Source organism: Ixodes scapularis, unplaced genomic scaffold, assembly GCF_016920785.2.
Source record: "Ixodes scapularis isolate PalLabHiFi unplaced genomic scaffold, ASM1692078v2 PGA_scaffold5__190_contigs__length_132052651, whole genome shotgun sequence".
NCBI lineage: Eukaryota > Metazoa > Arthropoda > Arachnida > Ixodida > Ixodidae > Ixodes > Ixodes scapularis.
The window spans coordinates 123989477-124005336 of record NW_024609880.1 but is presented as its reverse complement, the minus strand read 5'-3'; the positions used below and the strand labels follow the sequence as shown (position 1 = coordinate 124005336).

General features: G+C 43.7%; 1 protein-coding gene across 1 annotated transcript in view; it reads right to left on the bottom strand.

Annotated features, from left to right (window-relative positions):
- Positions 1-4274, bottom strand: part of LOC8025293 — a 118315-nt gene extending 114041 nt beyond the window's left edge. Inside the window, exon 1 of the mRNA XM_042293870.1 lies at positions 3694-4274. Within this exon, the coding sequence (XP_042149804.1) occupies positions 3694-4047 (354 nt within the window). The 5' untranslated portion in view covers positions 4048-4274. The remainder of the gene's footprint in view (positions 1-3693) is intronic.
- Between the last annotated feature and the right edge of the window lie 11586 nt (positions 4275-15860).

Genomic DNA, 15860 nt, shown 5'->3' with positions numbered 1-15860 from the left:
TTCATATTCCCGTGTGTGTTTTTGTGCATGTGCATATTCCCGTGTGTGTCTTCCCCCGCGTCCGTGCGTCCCATAAAAAAAAAATTATCGCCTTAAAATAATCAAGTTGTAATCAAGATTTTGGTGTTTATGAAATATTTGTTTTGTACCCTTCACATACGCTCTTCAAAACTGACTGTAGAGTTTAAACAGTAGGCATAATCAACCTCGCCGTTTTCAAGACGTCCGAGACAGTATCAAGTAACCGAGCATGCATTCCATGTGATATACTGCCTCACTCATTCTTCTTTGCGTTCTCCCTATTGCGCCCTTCTCGTAATGCATGATTGTTTTAAACGATTTTATATCCCCGAGTCCTACTGGCAGAATGTATAGTCTTATCTAGCACCTATTTCTGCTTATCAAAGTGAAACAGCAGTTTCCTCTTCGTCCCCTCCCCCCCCCCCCCCCCCTTGTATACATATGTAACACTGATTTACTTCGCTGAATAACTTGAACAACGTAGACCAGAAAAACAAGAAACCCTTTACATATAGGTCGATATATGCACACACTGAGATGTAAGCTACAGCCACTAGATGTACAACGACAAAAGATGGGCTCCGAAATCGATCATTAAGTTGAGAGATTCGACTTTCGATTTCTCGCTTTCACTGATGCTGCTCAGCGCAGCGTCTGGGCGCTACAGGCTTGGCATGAGTCAAGATCACGCGTACATTTTCACGTAGTTTCAGACCTCTGAGGCACGCCCTGCAGCGAGTGATAGCATATCCCCTCATAACAGGGGGTAATGACTTTTGACAAAGGTCGCTCTGCAGAAAATAAATTTCGTCACTTCGTGCAATGAATTTGCGTTTGTTCGTTACTGTAGCTCGTTACTGTAGCAAGACGCAGAAGCGCAAAGTGTGGAGCGTACTCGAAATAACTCAGTGGCGTCCATGTTAGAAACGTGGACGCTTTCTTTTTTACGAAGGAAAAAAAAAAAGGAGACGGGGTGGATAGTTTTGGTGGCACACATGAGACGGTATCGGTCAAACAATAAACCAAGAGCCCATAACCTTTTTTTAAGATTCAGTCAAAGCTGCAATGAACTGTTTCAGACAACAGACGCCAAACTACTGTGAAAGACAACATAAGAAAAACAGCCTCGTGAAAACGAACGTATAAGTAAGTATAGGAGCCGAGAGGATTATTACATTCGATAGGTCTGCCGAATGTGTCAGTAAAATCTCGTACAGGCTTTGCTGTTTCCCACAATGCCAACATACGCGCCAGCCATCAGAGCGCTGAATGACCGACCGCAGCATTACGCGGACCTATAGACTCACCGACGGCTTATCGCGATTGGCTATTCTGCGTTTGTTATCGGCTAATGCCACAACTTTATTGGCTGAGGATCGATGATGAGATGCTCTAATCTTGCCATGCCCTGATAGGTGGGTGTATAGGCTGGTAAGTAGGTGGGTGTATAGGCTGGATTAGGTTTATAGGCGGGTATACGCTATTTTTCCGCTAAATTTAGCGGAGGACGGTCACGTGAGGTCATCAGCCTGACTTGACCGCATAGCATCAACTTTGTGAGCACATCACGTGACCTTACGTCACGTCCTTTGGTCAGGCTTGGTCAACATGGGTCACGTGACCTGACACTATGGCTCATGTTGACAGCAGCCACGTGATTGTCATGCGCCCGAGTTGTCGTGTTCTTGTAACAACTCTTCGGTCACGCTCGAGACGCGGGCATCGGCCTACAAAAGTGTTCTGCTGTATTAAAGCACCCATCGAATGCATGGTGTAAGTTATCGTAAAAGTGAAAAAGAGACGTTGCCACTTTAAATGTGACCGACAACACGCTGTCACATGCATACGCGAATCTCTTCAGGTACCACCCCTTTCCCTGGACATTAACGCACATACACTTCCGTTGTTTGTTTTTTTTAATTTTTAATAAACAGTAATTACAAAAAAAAAGATTATTTAAATACCTCAAGGAATTTTGAAAACTCGTTATCCAAGTGATTTCGTCCAGCGGATGATTGTACGATAAAACGATCTAGCAGCTTATCACACCTGAGGGATCTATTGAGAAATATTTAGCAGTTATTTGGTTTTACCGAAATTAAGGGAGCCTTATTTTAACATTAAAAAAATGAAATGTCCGTAAAGTTTAAAACGGGAACGACTTCCGTCATATTTACAAAATAGTTGTCGGTAAAATTGAGGAACTTTTTACAGAGTAGGCATGGACGAGTAACATTTCTCGGTTCCGTATCCACCTCTAAAATAAGTCCATATCCTCGCAAATCACCAGTGAGTTTTGGTTTCAATCGCTTACAAAGTGTGAAAACAAATGTCTTTCTTTCTTTTTTTTTTTTTTTTGGAAAGTTTTTACCATAGGCCTTCCGATGGCTAGCATCCGTCGTTGCCGGCGAATGCTTTTCTCTTGTCTGCGAGCCAAAGTGTTTCAAATAACGCCAGCAGCGCCGAAAAACCGTACAAAATCAAATTCTGCTCTTGAGACTAATATATTTGACGGCATTTCGGGAAAGTTTACAAAACGCGTCTTATTTGGCGGGCCACGGGAACGCTGCGGAGCTGCGGACACGGCGATGCATACCGCGATGGGTGCACGGGGGAGACGACGAGTTTCGAGTTTCAGTCGGCGCCCGCACGCCCACCTCCCGATCTTTTTTTTTTTTTTTTTTCGTTGCCTTTGGGCGTTTTTGCATCTTACTTGGACCGAACAGAATCTAAGATGAGTCGCTAAGTTTAATACCGAATCAACGGGGAAAGCTACGCCCCGTGTATCCTTTCGATATTAACGGTACTACGCGGTCGCAAGCAAATACAGTACACCGCAAGACCAACAGAGAGGGGAAGCGAACAAACAAACAAAAAATGAAAGGAGTGCCGAAATATGCGGTTTTTGTCCCCCGGCGTGGCGAAAAGATTGAGGCGCTCTCGACTTTCCGCTGCCGCGATATAGGTCGGTCAGTTATCGAGTGGGGCTGTGCAGCGGTAGAAGAGAGCAGAGGTCCGTCTCTCCCGAATTGATTATCGCCCGGAGTCTGAATGGGTGGCAAAAGGACGGTCGAGTTCGATTCACTAACCTCCCCCCAAAATCTCCGTACAAAAAATGTCGAAAAAAAAAAACGAGCCCGATTTTTTTGTTATTGAAAAGTCCGAGACGTGTCTTTATACAGCCGCGCCACGACCGATCGGCGGTTCGGACCCGTGTGTACGATTGTCGCGCTGGACGCCGTTTCGTCCAGCAGTTTAGGGTTGCGATATTTTGTAGGGCGGTCGCTGCCGAGAGACTCGGCGTTGATCGCGGGCCCCGTGGGGATTACGCGGGAACGAATCGAATGAATCTCAGTTTGGAGCGAACATCTTTGGGGGGAGCGGTCGGGAAAACGAGGACGCCCGCGCTCGGAGCTCTCTTCGGTTTCGCCGAGGAGGCATCCGAACCGTGCGGGACGAATGATACGAGGCGCGGCGGTCGGGTCGGTCAAGTGCCGATTCGAGGACGAGTCGAGGTCGGACTTCCGGCAGACCCACGAGTATTCTCCTGAACTGTTCAAAGAAAGATGACTGCGTCGCTGTTTCTTATTTTCCCTTTCTAGTGGATAACAGGACGATTGGGGAGAAAAAGGGGCAGCGGCCGTGGCGAGGCAGTAAGCGCTCGGTACTCACGGCACACGTGTGGCAGTCCCATTTGGCGGAATAGCCTCCGAGGCAGTCGAAGCGGCTCAGGAGCGCCGAGAACTCGCAGGCGAGCTGGCAGGCGAGCTGGTCCCTGTGCAGGGCGGTGTGTAGCCGGAGCCTCGTGCAGGGTCCGCCGAGCAGGCGTTGGACGGGCAGGTGGCTGCAGAAGGGCAGCGCTGCCGGCGACTCCGAGCAGGGCGGCGCGGGGGCCCCGGCTGCACGACGCGTTGCAGCGGGCCGACGGCCGGAACTGGAGCGGCACCTCGTCGTCAGCGCGGCACACACACAGAACGGCCCAGAGCACGAGCCGCCCGAAGAGCGCTTCCCAAGATGCCGTCCCATGCCTAGGCGCCAATGGCATAGTTCATTGGGTTAGGAACTGTTCCGCACTCTGTTGGGTCAACCGAAGGGCGCCCCAGCCGCGGGACCCAGGGATCCCGCATGACCGCGGCTCAGCGACGACCTCGCACGGATCCGCAGGCCGCCATCTTGGCAAGCCTCCCCGCCGCCGTTGCGCGCCGCCAGCACGCCTCTGCGCAGGCGCACGCTCAAGGGAGCCGCCGCACCTCGGGGCCCGGGTCGGCCGCCGGGTCGGCCGGAGTGGTGCTGGGGCGCCTGGACGCCCGCTAGGCGTTCCGCGGCGCTGCCGTAGGAACCGACGTCGGGCCCAGCTCCGTCTGCTAATCGACTTGTGTATGTCTTGCGACAGATTACGTGAATAGTACATCTGGACTTTCGTCTAAACGTGACGGCAGCTTGCATTGCAAGACTGGTCACAACTTCTAAAAGTCAAATGCACAAAGCGCGTAAGAGACGATTCACTATTATGACACTCGTAACGTTCTCACACTCTCTCTGATTTTTTATTGTCGCGCGAAGAGCCCTAATGCTATTGAGGCGCAAATATTTACTCTCTAGTCAACATCTCTAAGTTGCACGTCCTCTCAAACTTGTCGAATTTCAAATGCGCGTCCTCTAGCGAACACTCTTATAAAAAGGCGTTCGAAGTAAGCTGCATTAACTCACCAGACTTCCTTTTAGGCGTTGGCCAGCTGCCTTTCAAAGCGTACTGGCGCCATCTCGTTGAAAGGAATACAAAACCGGAGAGGATGGCGCATTTTTGCAGACGACGAGATTTGAATATCTTCGTTAATAGAGCTCCTCTAATTGTTTTAGTAAAATTACTTTGTTGGTGTTGTTTTTATTTTGTTCATTTCTTTACGTTATTGATCGCCTTCCAATCATGCTCAAGACCAGAATCGTCGAGGACGCTTCATGAAAAACAAACCGCACGATTTAAGACGCGGCTTACCCTGGAGGTTTGCTTTTTCCTCTTTACGATACATGTTGCGGCGAAGCACGCTCTACAGGGGAATGAGCTTTTAAGCTTTTTGTTGTCGGCTGCGTTTGTACCTAAGCTAAACCAAATTTAGTGTTAATTATTTTTCTAACTCGCACGAAAAGACTGCCAACGATAGAGTGAGTGGAAGGTTTAAGACGCAATACAAATTAACGAGCCTTCGCGTTTGGTGTTCCTGGTGCTTTTTATAAAGAATATATATATATATATATATGTTTTTTTTTTTTTAAGGGCTCGACTTTAACTGGTGTGAAGCATAAGAGGTAGCACTTAAATCTATGTCACATTAATACAAAAGGGTTCTTGTTTTTAATTCATTTGTACAGTCAGCCAGTGCAACTTCATGCGGCAGATTATTCCAGTCCCTGATAGTCCTAGAAAAAAGCGAGTATTTAGAAACGTCGTTGTTACATTTTGAAAGTTCAAATTGATGTTTATTAAGGCTCGGGGTTAGAATTTAGAACGTGCATCAATGTTCTAAAACTGATTAGAAACCAAAAACATGTATTTTAGTCGGGCTATTTTTCGACGGGTCGAGAGTAGTGGAAGACCTCGTGTTTTCAACATATCTCGAACAGAGTCGAAGAGCTGCTATTTGGATAAAATAAACCTCGCCGCCTTTCTTGACAACTTTGGCCAATTGATTAATATGTTCTTTATATATATATATATATATATATATATATATATATATATATATATATATATATCAGTGTGTCGAACCGAAAAAATACGGGTTCGGTTACGGTTCAGGTTCGGGTAAATTTATTTTGTTCCGGTTCAGTTCCGGTTCGATTAATTCGATCCGCGAACCAGTTCGCGAACCGGTTCGGAAATTATAAATGACAAATTGCAACGTCAAAATAAATTACAAATAAAACATCTGAAATCAGCACATACGAAACGGGATACATCGTAGTGTAAGGCTCAGGGATTTCTACCAGGAATGGTTTCTTTATGTGCACTCATAGGTTACCTCACCGACGTTTACGCATTCGGACTTCATCTAATTGGGTCCGACGCAGTAAAATCCGCGACCTCCTTACAAACCCACTTACAAGTAGAACTCGCTAACTATCCCGCCACCTCGGCGTGTAAGCAATTGAAGGAACAGTGGGGAGAAAATACAGCTTTCTTTATTTGAACTAGCCTTCGGTAACTCAAATTAGACCCTTAAAGAAGTTTTCATTAAACAAGATACGGAATATGAAAAACACTTCACCGAACGCAACGCCAGAAGGACGTAATAGGATAAATATTAAAATAGAAGACTTCGCTGTCTCACAAATATGTTAGCTTCTAAGTGCCTATACGAAACCGGATGCATTATTATCAAACTCCACAGCCTTTTCTTTTCTCATTCCGATGGAAGCAAGCTTCAAGAACTCGCGCGTTCTAGAAACGTGTTATGAAATGAGCACACAGCAGCATTTAGGATTTACGAGATTGTAGAAAAATGAAATCCCGTGACGCGATTTTTTTTTTTTTTTTTTTGCGCAGCCTTCCAATTCTCTTTCTTCCGTGCAAGCCGCGACCAGCGCAATACTGGTTCCTATGTCAAGATTCATGGATGCAGCGTTTGTCAAGATTCATGGATGCAGCGTTTATATTCCTAAGACTGAGTGGAGAAGAAAAATATGTAAGCGAGGTGTGTGTCAGTTGACGGCACTTAAAAAACAAATGGCATTGATAGCACATTCCTTGTCAACAGCGCGTGGCCGAACCGTTTTGACATGAGCCGGTAACCGTTATTTTTTTCCGGTTCAGTTCCGGTTCGGGTTCATCGCGATAACAATATAACGGTTCGGGTTCGGGTTCAGTTCCGGAAAAAATACCGGTTCGGTTCCGGTTTTCGGTTTGGTTCGGTTCCGGTTCGACACCCTGATATATATATATATATATATGGGTGATTTCAGATAAGATCGACCAAAGGGTGGCTGGTCGACATTTTTAAATCAACTGATGTTTTTATATGACATTTTCTAGTGTCTGGTATGAACGAATCCACACTTAGTTTTGACCAGAAAAAAAATTTGGAGACAAGAACAATCGTAAGGCAGGGAGAGGTGGACAGTTGCAATAACGCGCACTGATGGAGGGGGCAAGTTTGAAAGTGAATAATTAAAACAATAAAATTAGGAGAATTTTAAAACTTTTTACAAACAAACTATGGGTACAACTTGCTTGTAATCTAAAGTAATAATATTTATTAAAAATTTATTTAGTTTTCTGAAAATTGCCAAACATGCCTGCTCGAACGACAAATGGCAAACTTTGGAAATCTGTATCTCATGAAATAATTTAATCATTATTACATAACTTGCAGACATTATTTTACTAATATATGGCTATTATTGAAAAAATAACTAAGGTATCTGTGTGATACAATAGTTAGGATATATTTAGTCAAACATGGAAAAAAATCAAACAAAGATCCGATGCGAATAAAAAAAAAAAACACCACCCTCGATTTTTTTAAAATTTAGGTAACCTGTTATACTCTATTTCGGCATTCATTTCCATTAAAAACATGTTGCATCATTGCACTGTGAAAGAAGAAACAACTCCCCAAAGTAGGGTCCTTTTTCAAAGCCTACACTTTGCAGTGTCCTATACAAGAAGTGACTCTGAGTTCCAGTTTCATGAAACTTGCACAAATCTTTTATATACATTTATTCAGATGAGGTCATTGATAAAAAGAGCGATCGGTCACACAGTAAAAGGGAGGAGAAACTATATACAGCATTTTACATAAGCGTACAAAGTGGTATCATATTAGAGACTAATGATTTGAGAAAAGATGATGCAGTGTGAAGTTGTACCTTCCGGTATATTTTACATCTAGAGTAAAATAAATAACTTTACTTCCACACACAAAAACAAAGATATAATAGTAAGATATTTAGGTTGGCTGTGTATTTACGATTACAAACAGTTTCAGGTGACGGATGCCATAGTGCCTAACTGGAGCAGCTTCGATGCTCTCGGTGTATGAATGAATCGTGGCAAGCCGATATATTTTATCCTGCTCGAGGATAACATTTTGGGATTTTTTTTTATAGTGATCAGATAAAAATTATTAGTAACCACCAACAAAAACAGTAGGTTAAATACCCCGTGAAGAAAAATGTGATAAATAAGATGTCCCTGCATTCAAAATGAGCAGTCCTTGGGAAATCAAATTCGGCACTTTACGCTAAGGTTTTCCTCGCTGTACCCATTTAATAAAGTTGCTTCCAAGCAGATCCGACTGTCCGTGCTACATATACGTCACAGGTCCCTTCTGTTGATGACTTGCTGAGCCGCCACGCGTGCCAAGACTGAATGCCAGGGAAGGCGCGCACCGTCAGCCACTCTTCTTTTTTTTGTTCACGATACCGAACAACCACATTTTCGTCCAGATATACAAGATGCACGCCTTTCAGTTTCTTTGATAGAACGCTCACCATTGTCCTGGCCGTCTGAATTGCGCTTACTGAACGTTCTCTCAGGTTGTTCAGCGTGGCCTGGTGCTTCACGAGTCCGCCAACTCCGTCACATGCATTTTTCCCATGTCCAGATGCAGAAAATAACCACTGGGCTTGTGGGCAATCGTCCTTTGCAAATTGGTGAAGCTGGTAGCGATTCTTGAAATGACTGGCGGCGCCGTCACTTACGTACGTCACGTACGAGTATACCGCAACGTTGTCTTCAACCCACTCCTTCACTTTTTCTAGAGCCAAGCAAGCGTGAGCGGCGTCGTGACACAGGTCCTCACTGATGATGGCAAAGCTGTTTGTAGATTTTCTTGTCGTCACTACACATGTAAATACCGAAACTTGTTTTTTTTTTCAGTGATATGCTTGCACTTCGTCAGGAAGCACGATGGTCCAGTTTTCAGCAAAGTCAAAATGAAAGACAATGCTCCCGCGTTGCATGCACTGTTTTTCATCGTAGATCGCTTTACCTTGCGTTTGCCGGATATGGTTGTGAAGTACCCAACTTCCAACCGTCACTTGGATGACTTTTAGGAAAGTCTCAGGTTCCAAAGTTTTTTTCACAGGTCGCCGGACTCCCATGTTGCAAGCACAATCTCTTCATCCTCCGGGATATCAAGTTCCTGGAGTGTAAGAAACTGGCCTTTTGGGTAGTGATCACAGTCTCCTTGAAGGCACAGTTCTGTTGCTGGGTCGCACAGAAATGCCGAGTTCATTTCACCAGTGTTGAATGTTGAGCCTGTAACGTTCTCTAGAGCGGCAATACAAAGATAATTATTGGCGCAGCGCACACAAACGCACACTTCCTGGTGTGGAATACATTGGACCCATCTAGGGCGCAACGAATAAAATTTCGTTAGCCCAACGCCGGAATCGGGATGCTTGTCTTTGTATATACGGAAGGCCTCTCGTATTGAGCGTGTCATGAAGCGCTTTGGCACGAACGTTTTCTCTCCGTTGAGCATGACAGAGATGACGTCCTTCTGGTTGGGACTTTGGCGCGAACATTGTAACTCGTCTTTCGTGAAGTACTCTAGGGCAGCAGACAGGTTCTCAGGGCTCACCTTGCACCTCGTGTAAGGATCCGGCTCATACCACACGCCATGCTTTTCCTTGAGTTTTCGGGATTTACTGATGAGGTACATTGAGGCCTGTGGAATCATCTTTTGAACCTCATTCTTCGTCAGTGTTGACGGCAGGAGTGTAAGCAGTTGACAACGTTCCCGGAGAGAGGTGGCGGTTTCAAAGGCCTGCCGAAAGTTGTCCACCCACTCAGTGCATGTGGAGCATGTTGGTTCGGACGACCCCGATGGTGCGTCCCTGTCGTACGCAATACGTAGCCTTAAGCGTATATTCTTGACAGCAACCTGCTCCAGTTCTGTCTGCTTTCTCTTGACATAGGAAGGCCTGTCCCGACTTCTTACGACGCTTGGTTGTCTCAGCGGCGACACATCTGTAGGTAGTATGCTGCGATTTAGATCTTCAATTGCTTCTTCAGCTGGCACAAATATGTCAAGGCACTGCTCTGAGCTTCGCATCGAGATTTCCTTAGTGATGTGCATGAAGCAATGGTAGCACAGGTAGTCCGTCGCACTCACTTTGGTGGAACAGTCAGGCGGAAGAATTTGCTTCAACGAGTTTAGGTCCAACTCGCCAACACTTCGAAAATTCCGCTGCTTTGGTATAGTCTTTTTGTGTTTGCAAAAGTAATCTGCACAAAACACTCGTTCGGAGCTCCAGGACGTCTTCATAATGTATACATAAATAATAGAAATTAAACCCCAACTGATGGCATATAATTGCCAAGTGAAAGAACTACTGGGTGCACAAGTGACAAGTCCGAGGCTGAGGAGCTCACTCACTGCAAACGTACATTTGAAAAGAGAGGTCACAACTGAGGCCGTCGGCAAAGCTTGATCCACGTCAAAGGAAGAAAGAGGGAAAGTCTCCAGACAAAAAATTGTGGTCAGCGGCCTTCGAAAAAGACTTTCCGGAATCGCACTGTCGTCCCTCCACGCGCTGATATGAAAGCACCCGAGCTTCTACCACGTGGTTCATGACACAGCCTGAGCCATGTCGGCGACCGGTTCGCGAGGGGTTGGCGGTGGGGTTACGTTGATGGTCACTCGGATTAGCCCTTGCTGTACTGAGCTACCGCCTGCAGTGCCTTATCGCCGGCTGGTGTCAACAAAGAGAACACACACACCCTGTCTACACCAAAACTACAAGCGTTCACCGCACACGCGTCGCCGCCGCTTTTAGGCTTTTGTGAAATTGCTTTCTTTTGCCGCGGAGAACCGCCTTATCTTAACTACGCGCCTGAAATCCTTCCAGGCGGGCGTACACAATATCAAGCGTTTCGAGAAATGCCCGTGGAGTAGAACTATGGGAAAATTCGGAGCCCGCGATGTCGATATCGTCGCCGTTGTGTTAGTACGCCGTCGCGTACTGCAGTCCCCCGTTGGGGGAGGGGGGGGGGGCGGTCTTACTACGATAACATGGCGACAGCGTTTACACTCTATGTATTTACGCGAGGCTCGAGTATTTGGGGATAATGCTGCCGGTTGGTGTGCCCCTTTGTGCCTGATATTATCGCCCGTGACGCCAGCGAGTGAGATGGCGACAGGCATGACTGCTCAGTAAACAGGCGTCGGCGGCCATGTTTTGCTGGTTGAAGCGAACCCCCTTGTCCTTGACAGCGAGCGGGGAAATGCGAAAAAAAGATTGTATCGGCCGTTTTGCCAGAACTAGCGACGAGTGTCGTCTGCGGTTTCCGGCAACTATTTTGCCATAATCGTGAGCTTAGCGGGGAAATGATTTTTGCTAGCCACAAAACACTACCACGCAGAAAGGGAATGCTTGAACATGTTTTTGTTCTGGATATATATCAGGGATATATATGAGAGAGAGAGAGAGAGAGATGAAGGTAGAGCGGAAGAGGGAATAGCATATAGTGTCGCAGGAGAATAAAGTAAACAAAGTTCCTAGTGGCCGATGGCTGCATGATCTTTTCTCGGATCACTAGTCCGTAATATGATACCTCTTTGTACACAGTAGTTTCTCCTTAATTTAAGTGTGTGAACGATTTCTTTAGTTATCATTGGCCTCATCTGAATAAAAATATATAAAAGATGTGTGTTGGTTTCATGAAACTGGAACTCAGAGTCAGTTCTTGTATAAAACACTGCTAAGTGTAGGCTTTGAAAAAGGACCCTACTTTGGGGAGTTGTATCTTCTTTCTCAATAAAATGATGCAACATGTTTTTAATGGAAATGAATGCCGAAATAGAGTATAACAGGTTACCTAAATTTAAAAAAAATTGAGGGTGGTGTTTTTTTTTTATTCGCATCGGAATTTTTCTTTGTTTGATTTTTTTTCCATGTTTGACTAAATATATCCTAACTATTGTATCACACAGATACCTTAGTTATTTTTTTTAAATATGAGCTATATATTAGTAGAATAATATCTGCAAATTATATCATAATGATTAAATTATTTCATGAGATACAGAGATACTCCAAAGTTTGCCATTTGTCGTTCGAGCAGGCATGTTTGTCAATTTTTAGAAAAATAAATTAATTTTAAATAAATATGATTACTTTATATTACAAGCAAGCTATACCCATAGTTTGCGCCTAAAACGTATTAGAGTTCTCCTAATGTTATCGCTTTAGTTATTCACTCTCAAACGGGCCCCCTCCATCAGTGCGCGTTAATGCAACTGTCCACCACCTCATGCCTTACGATTTTTCCTGTCCCCAAGTATTATTTCTAGTCAAAACTAAGTTTGGATTCGTTCATACCAGACACTAGACAATAACATATAAAAACATCAGTTGATTTAAAAATGTTGACTAGCCATCCTTTGGTCAATCTTATCTGAAATCACCCATATATATATATATATATAAATATATATATATAAGTTTCAGATGTTGACAACATACTTCAATGTTGACCTAATATAAGTTTTGTAAGCCATTAACTTGGCCAAAAGTGGATCACTGCGAAGATTTCGTCTTAAAAACCAAAGTTTTTTCCTAGCAATACAAAACATTTTATCATTATGCTTAACCCAACTTAAGCCTTTCGAAATTGTTATTCCAAGTTATTTAAAACTGTCGATCCCGGCCAATGAACAGCCATCAAACTCACAAGTAAAAGAAATCGCATTCTTAGTTTTGTTAGTTACTCTAGCAAACACGGTTTTCTGGGTTTTCATTTTTATCTCCCATTTTAAACACTAATCGTGAATAGACTCAGGGCACGCACCTAACTTTCGTTGGTCATTTTCAGTTTAAATATTTGAATATTTAAATAATATCCGCAACTTACCGTACAGTTACATACGAATTTACTTCAGCCGCGATACCATTCGTGCAAATTAAAGATAATACTAGTTTAAGGACCGACCACTGGGGGACACACGAGGGTAATCCGGCCATGCCGACCGCGTGCCGTTTACCTCTAGGTAATGCAGTAGATTAGATAAATATGCCCCGATCCACTGTATGACGCTGTGACTCACCCCATAAAAAGAAAGTTTATGAAGTTGTTTATATTCAGTCGTTCGATCGAATAATTAAGATATATATCGAGGCAGATAGCCCCAGTCTGACCTCGCTCGTTAGGAGTAATCTCAGAATCGTGAAATGTTTCCATGAGTCGCGTGTCTTTCAATATGTGCTGGCGAAACCCCATGTTGATTAGAATAAAACGAAATGCTAAACGGTTCTAAAACTCACATAATCCTACAGATATAATATGCTCAAATACTTTGCATACAGAGTACGATAAAAGAAATGGGTCGATAATTTTCTACGTCAATTGTGCTTACTGGCTTTCTTAAGAATTGGTACGACCTTAGCACTACGTCGTGATGTTGTTTTAACGATGCCTGAAAAACAATAATAAAATATTTCGAAACCCCTTCGGCATATCTTCTTAAGAACTCCTTTGGTATTTTGTCCTGCCCTGTTGATTTTTTTACATCCATATTTTGTAGGAGCGAAAATATCCCCTCCGCGTTGATAAATACATATTTCATAATACTGCATCTGGTATTAAAACTCCAATCCTCTATGAGAGCACCGTCATTGTTAACGAGCACACCATGAAAATATTTCGTAAACTTGTTAGCTATGTCATTTGCATCTGCAATATCCTCGTCATTCTAACGAATGCATTTTAATTGCTCTATTTGAGTTGTTATATGACGCCAAATTTTTTCTGGTGCAAATTTTATAAAAGTTGGCAAAGTTTCAGACAAATAGTGATTCCTAACTTTAGCCACCTTTTCTTTTAGAAGGCATAAAAGTTCTGAAAACGCCTCCTCGTTTTCCCTTCTTTTGCGACACTTCCGTTGAATTTGGCGCTTTAGTTGGATAATCTCTCGGGTAATCCACGGATTAGAACTTTTTGTTTGTTTAACATTTTGTGGTATAAAATGTTCTAAGCAAACGCAAACAATGCATTTAAATTTATCCCGTAAAGAGTTAACATCACACGCACAATCCGAAACCGAACACTGATCAAATGACTGCTTAGGTTGTCTAGCACACTAACATCGTCCACTTTAAAAAAAGAAAAAAGTCAGGAACGTGAATAGAACAGTTCGATTACTGCAACCTTTAGCACTTTTGAAATATAAAACTACCAACTTATGGTTGGAGATATCATCCTGAAGATATACTTTGTACTCGGATATATTACTGCTTCGAAATATCAAATCTAACAATGAGGTGGTGTCTTCGATTTCACGAGTGCTACTCGTGACAACCTGCGTCAAACTATTGCCAAATGCAAAATTGAGTAAAACTTCGCAATGATTGACATTTACCTTTCCCGCGTCAAACTCATTCCAATGTTTTTCCGGGTGAATTAAAATCACCGGCAATATAAGTCTTATTTCTAGAAGTTTAAGGTCATTACTGTTGTAGCCGTGAACTGCTTCTCAAACTAAAATTGGAGCATCGGGGGCCTTTACAATGCGCAGATGACATAATGTGTATTATAAAAGTTCATTTTACACCCAGTGTTTTCAACATCCTGAATTTCTTTCATTACCACGTACTCTATATTATTTTAAAAAATCGACGCCACGCCACCTCCTCTGGTTTCCGTACCTTTCCTGACCATCTTATAACCTGGTGGCAACAATTCACCATCACTTATTTCAGTGTGAAACAATATCTCAGTCACTACCCAGCGTGGGGGTTGTATAGCATTAGCACCGGCTCAAGTTCAAAAACTTTCTTTTCTAGACTTCGTGCGTTCAGGTCTACGAGTCGAAATTCCTCGAGTTTTCATTTTATGTTCATTAGGTGACCCTTCATTGACCGACTATTCGCGTCTCCAGCTCGACGCTCGCCCTCCCCCGGCGGAAACGGGAAGCGCTCCAGTGAGGGTCCCCCGATTCTCCTGCTCGGCGGGAACGGCGGAACTGCTCGCGATCATGGCTCGCTAAATGTCATTTCCGAATGCCAACAACACTCTTCACTGTCCCAACGTAGTGCTGCAGCCGGTATGGGATTGTATCTTACTGGAGAGTTCTAGTATTGCGCATAGAAGCAAACGCAAGCGGTGTGCGTTTGCGTTAGAGTTGCGTGCTCCAGGTTGTGCGTGCACCTCATCGCCATCCGCCATCCAAGACCGCAATTTTGGGCTCCGCGCACGCGCAGTGTGGGACACCCAAAGTTAACGCAAACACACAGCACTTGCGTTCGCTCGTATACGCAGTACTAAAACTCACTACTGTTTCACCGGCTTCCAACGCCAACGAAACGTGCTGCAGTGCGCAGGCCTGCAAGTAGGTAGGCGTTCCTTCGAATTGGAGGGGCTGAGATTGGCAAAACGACGGAGCGTAAAAATGAAAGTAACTAAATGTTATGAGAAAAGTAATAACTAATTTTTTTTTATTTTTCTTTAGTTTGATTGTTTGGTTTGGAAGGATATTGGCGGCGACTTCAGACGTTTTGCCGAGTTTCAAAAGTCACGACTTTGATAGCAAAATATACTTTACCCAAAATTAATGTATTCTACATGGATTTCTCATTAGATAGAATGTTTTCATTAATTTTAGACTATTTTTATTTTATTACTTCGTAATTAAAATGTTGCAGTTGGTACCAGTGATGATAATTAGCACACTTTTGATTGTCATATTTGTTTGCGCGTTTGAAATTAGATCATAAGCAACAAATTATATTAGAGCTTAAAAAATTACGTCTTAAAATATCTGAATTTTAATAATATTATTATTAATACAAATCGCGGCAATGTAAGCCCCCAATTAATGCCGAGATTACGAAAATAG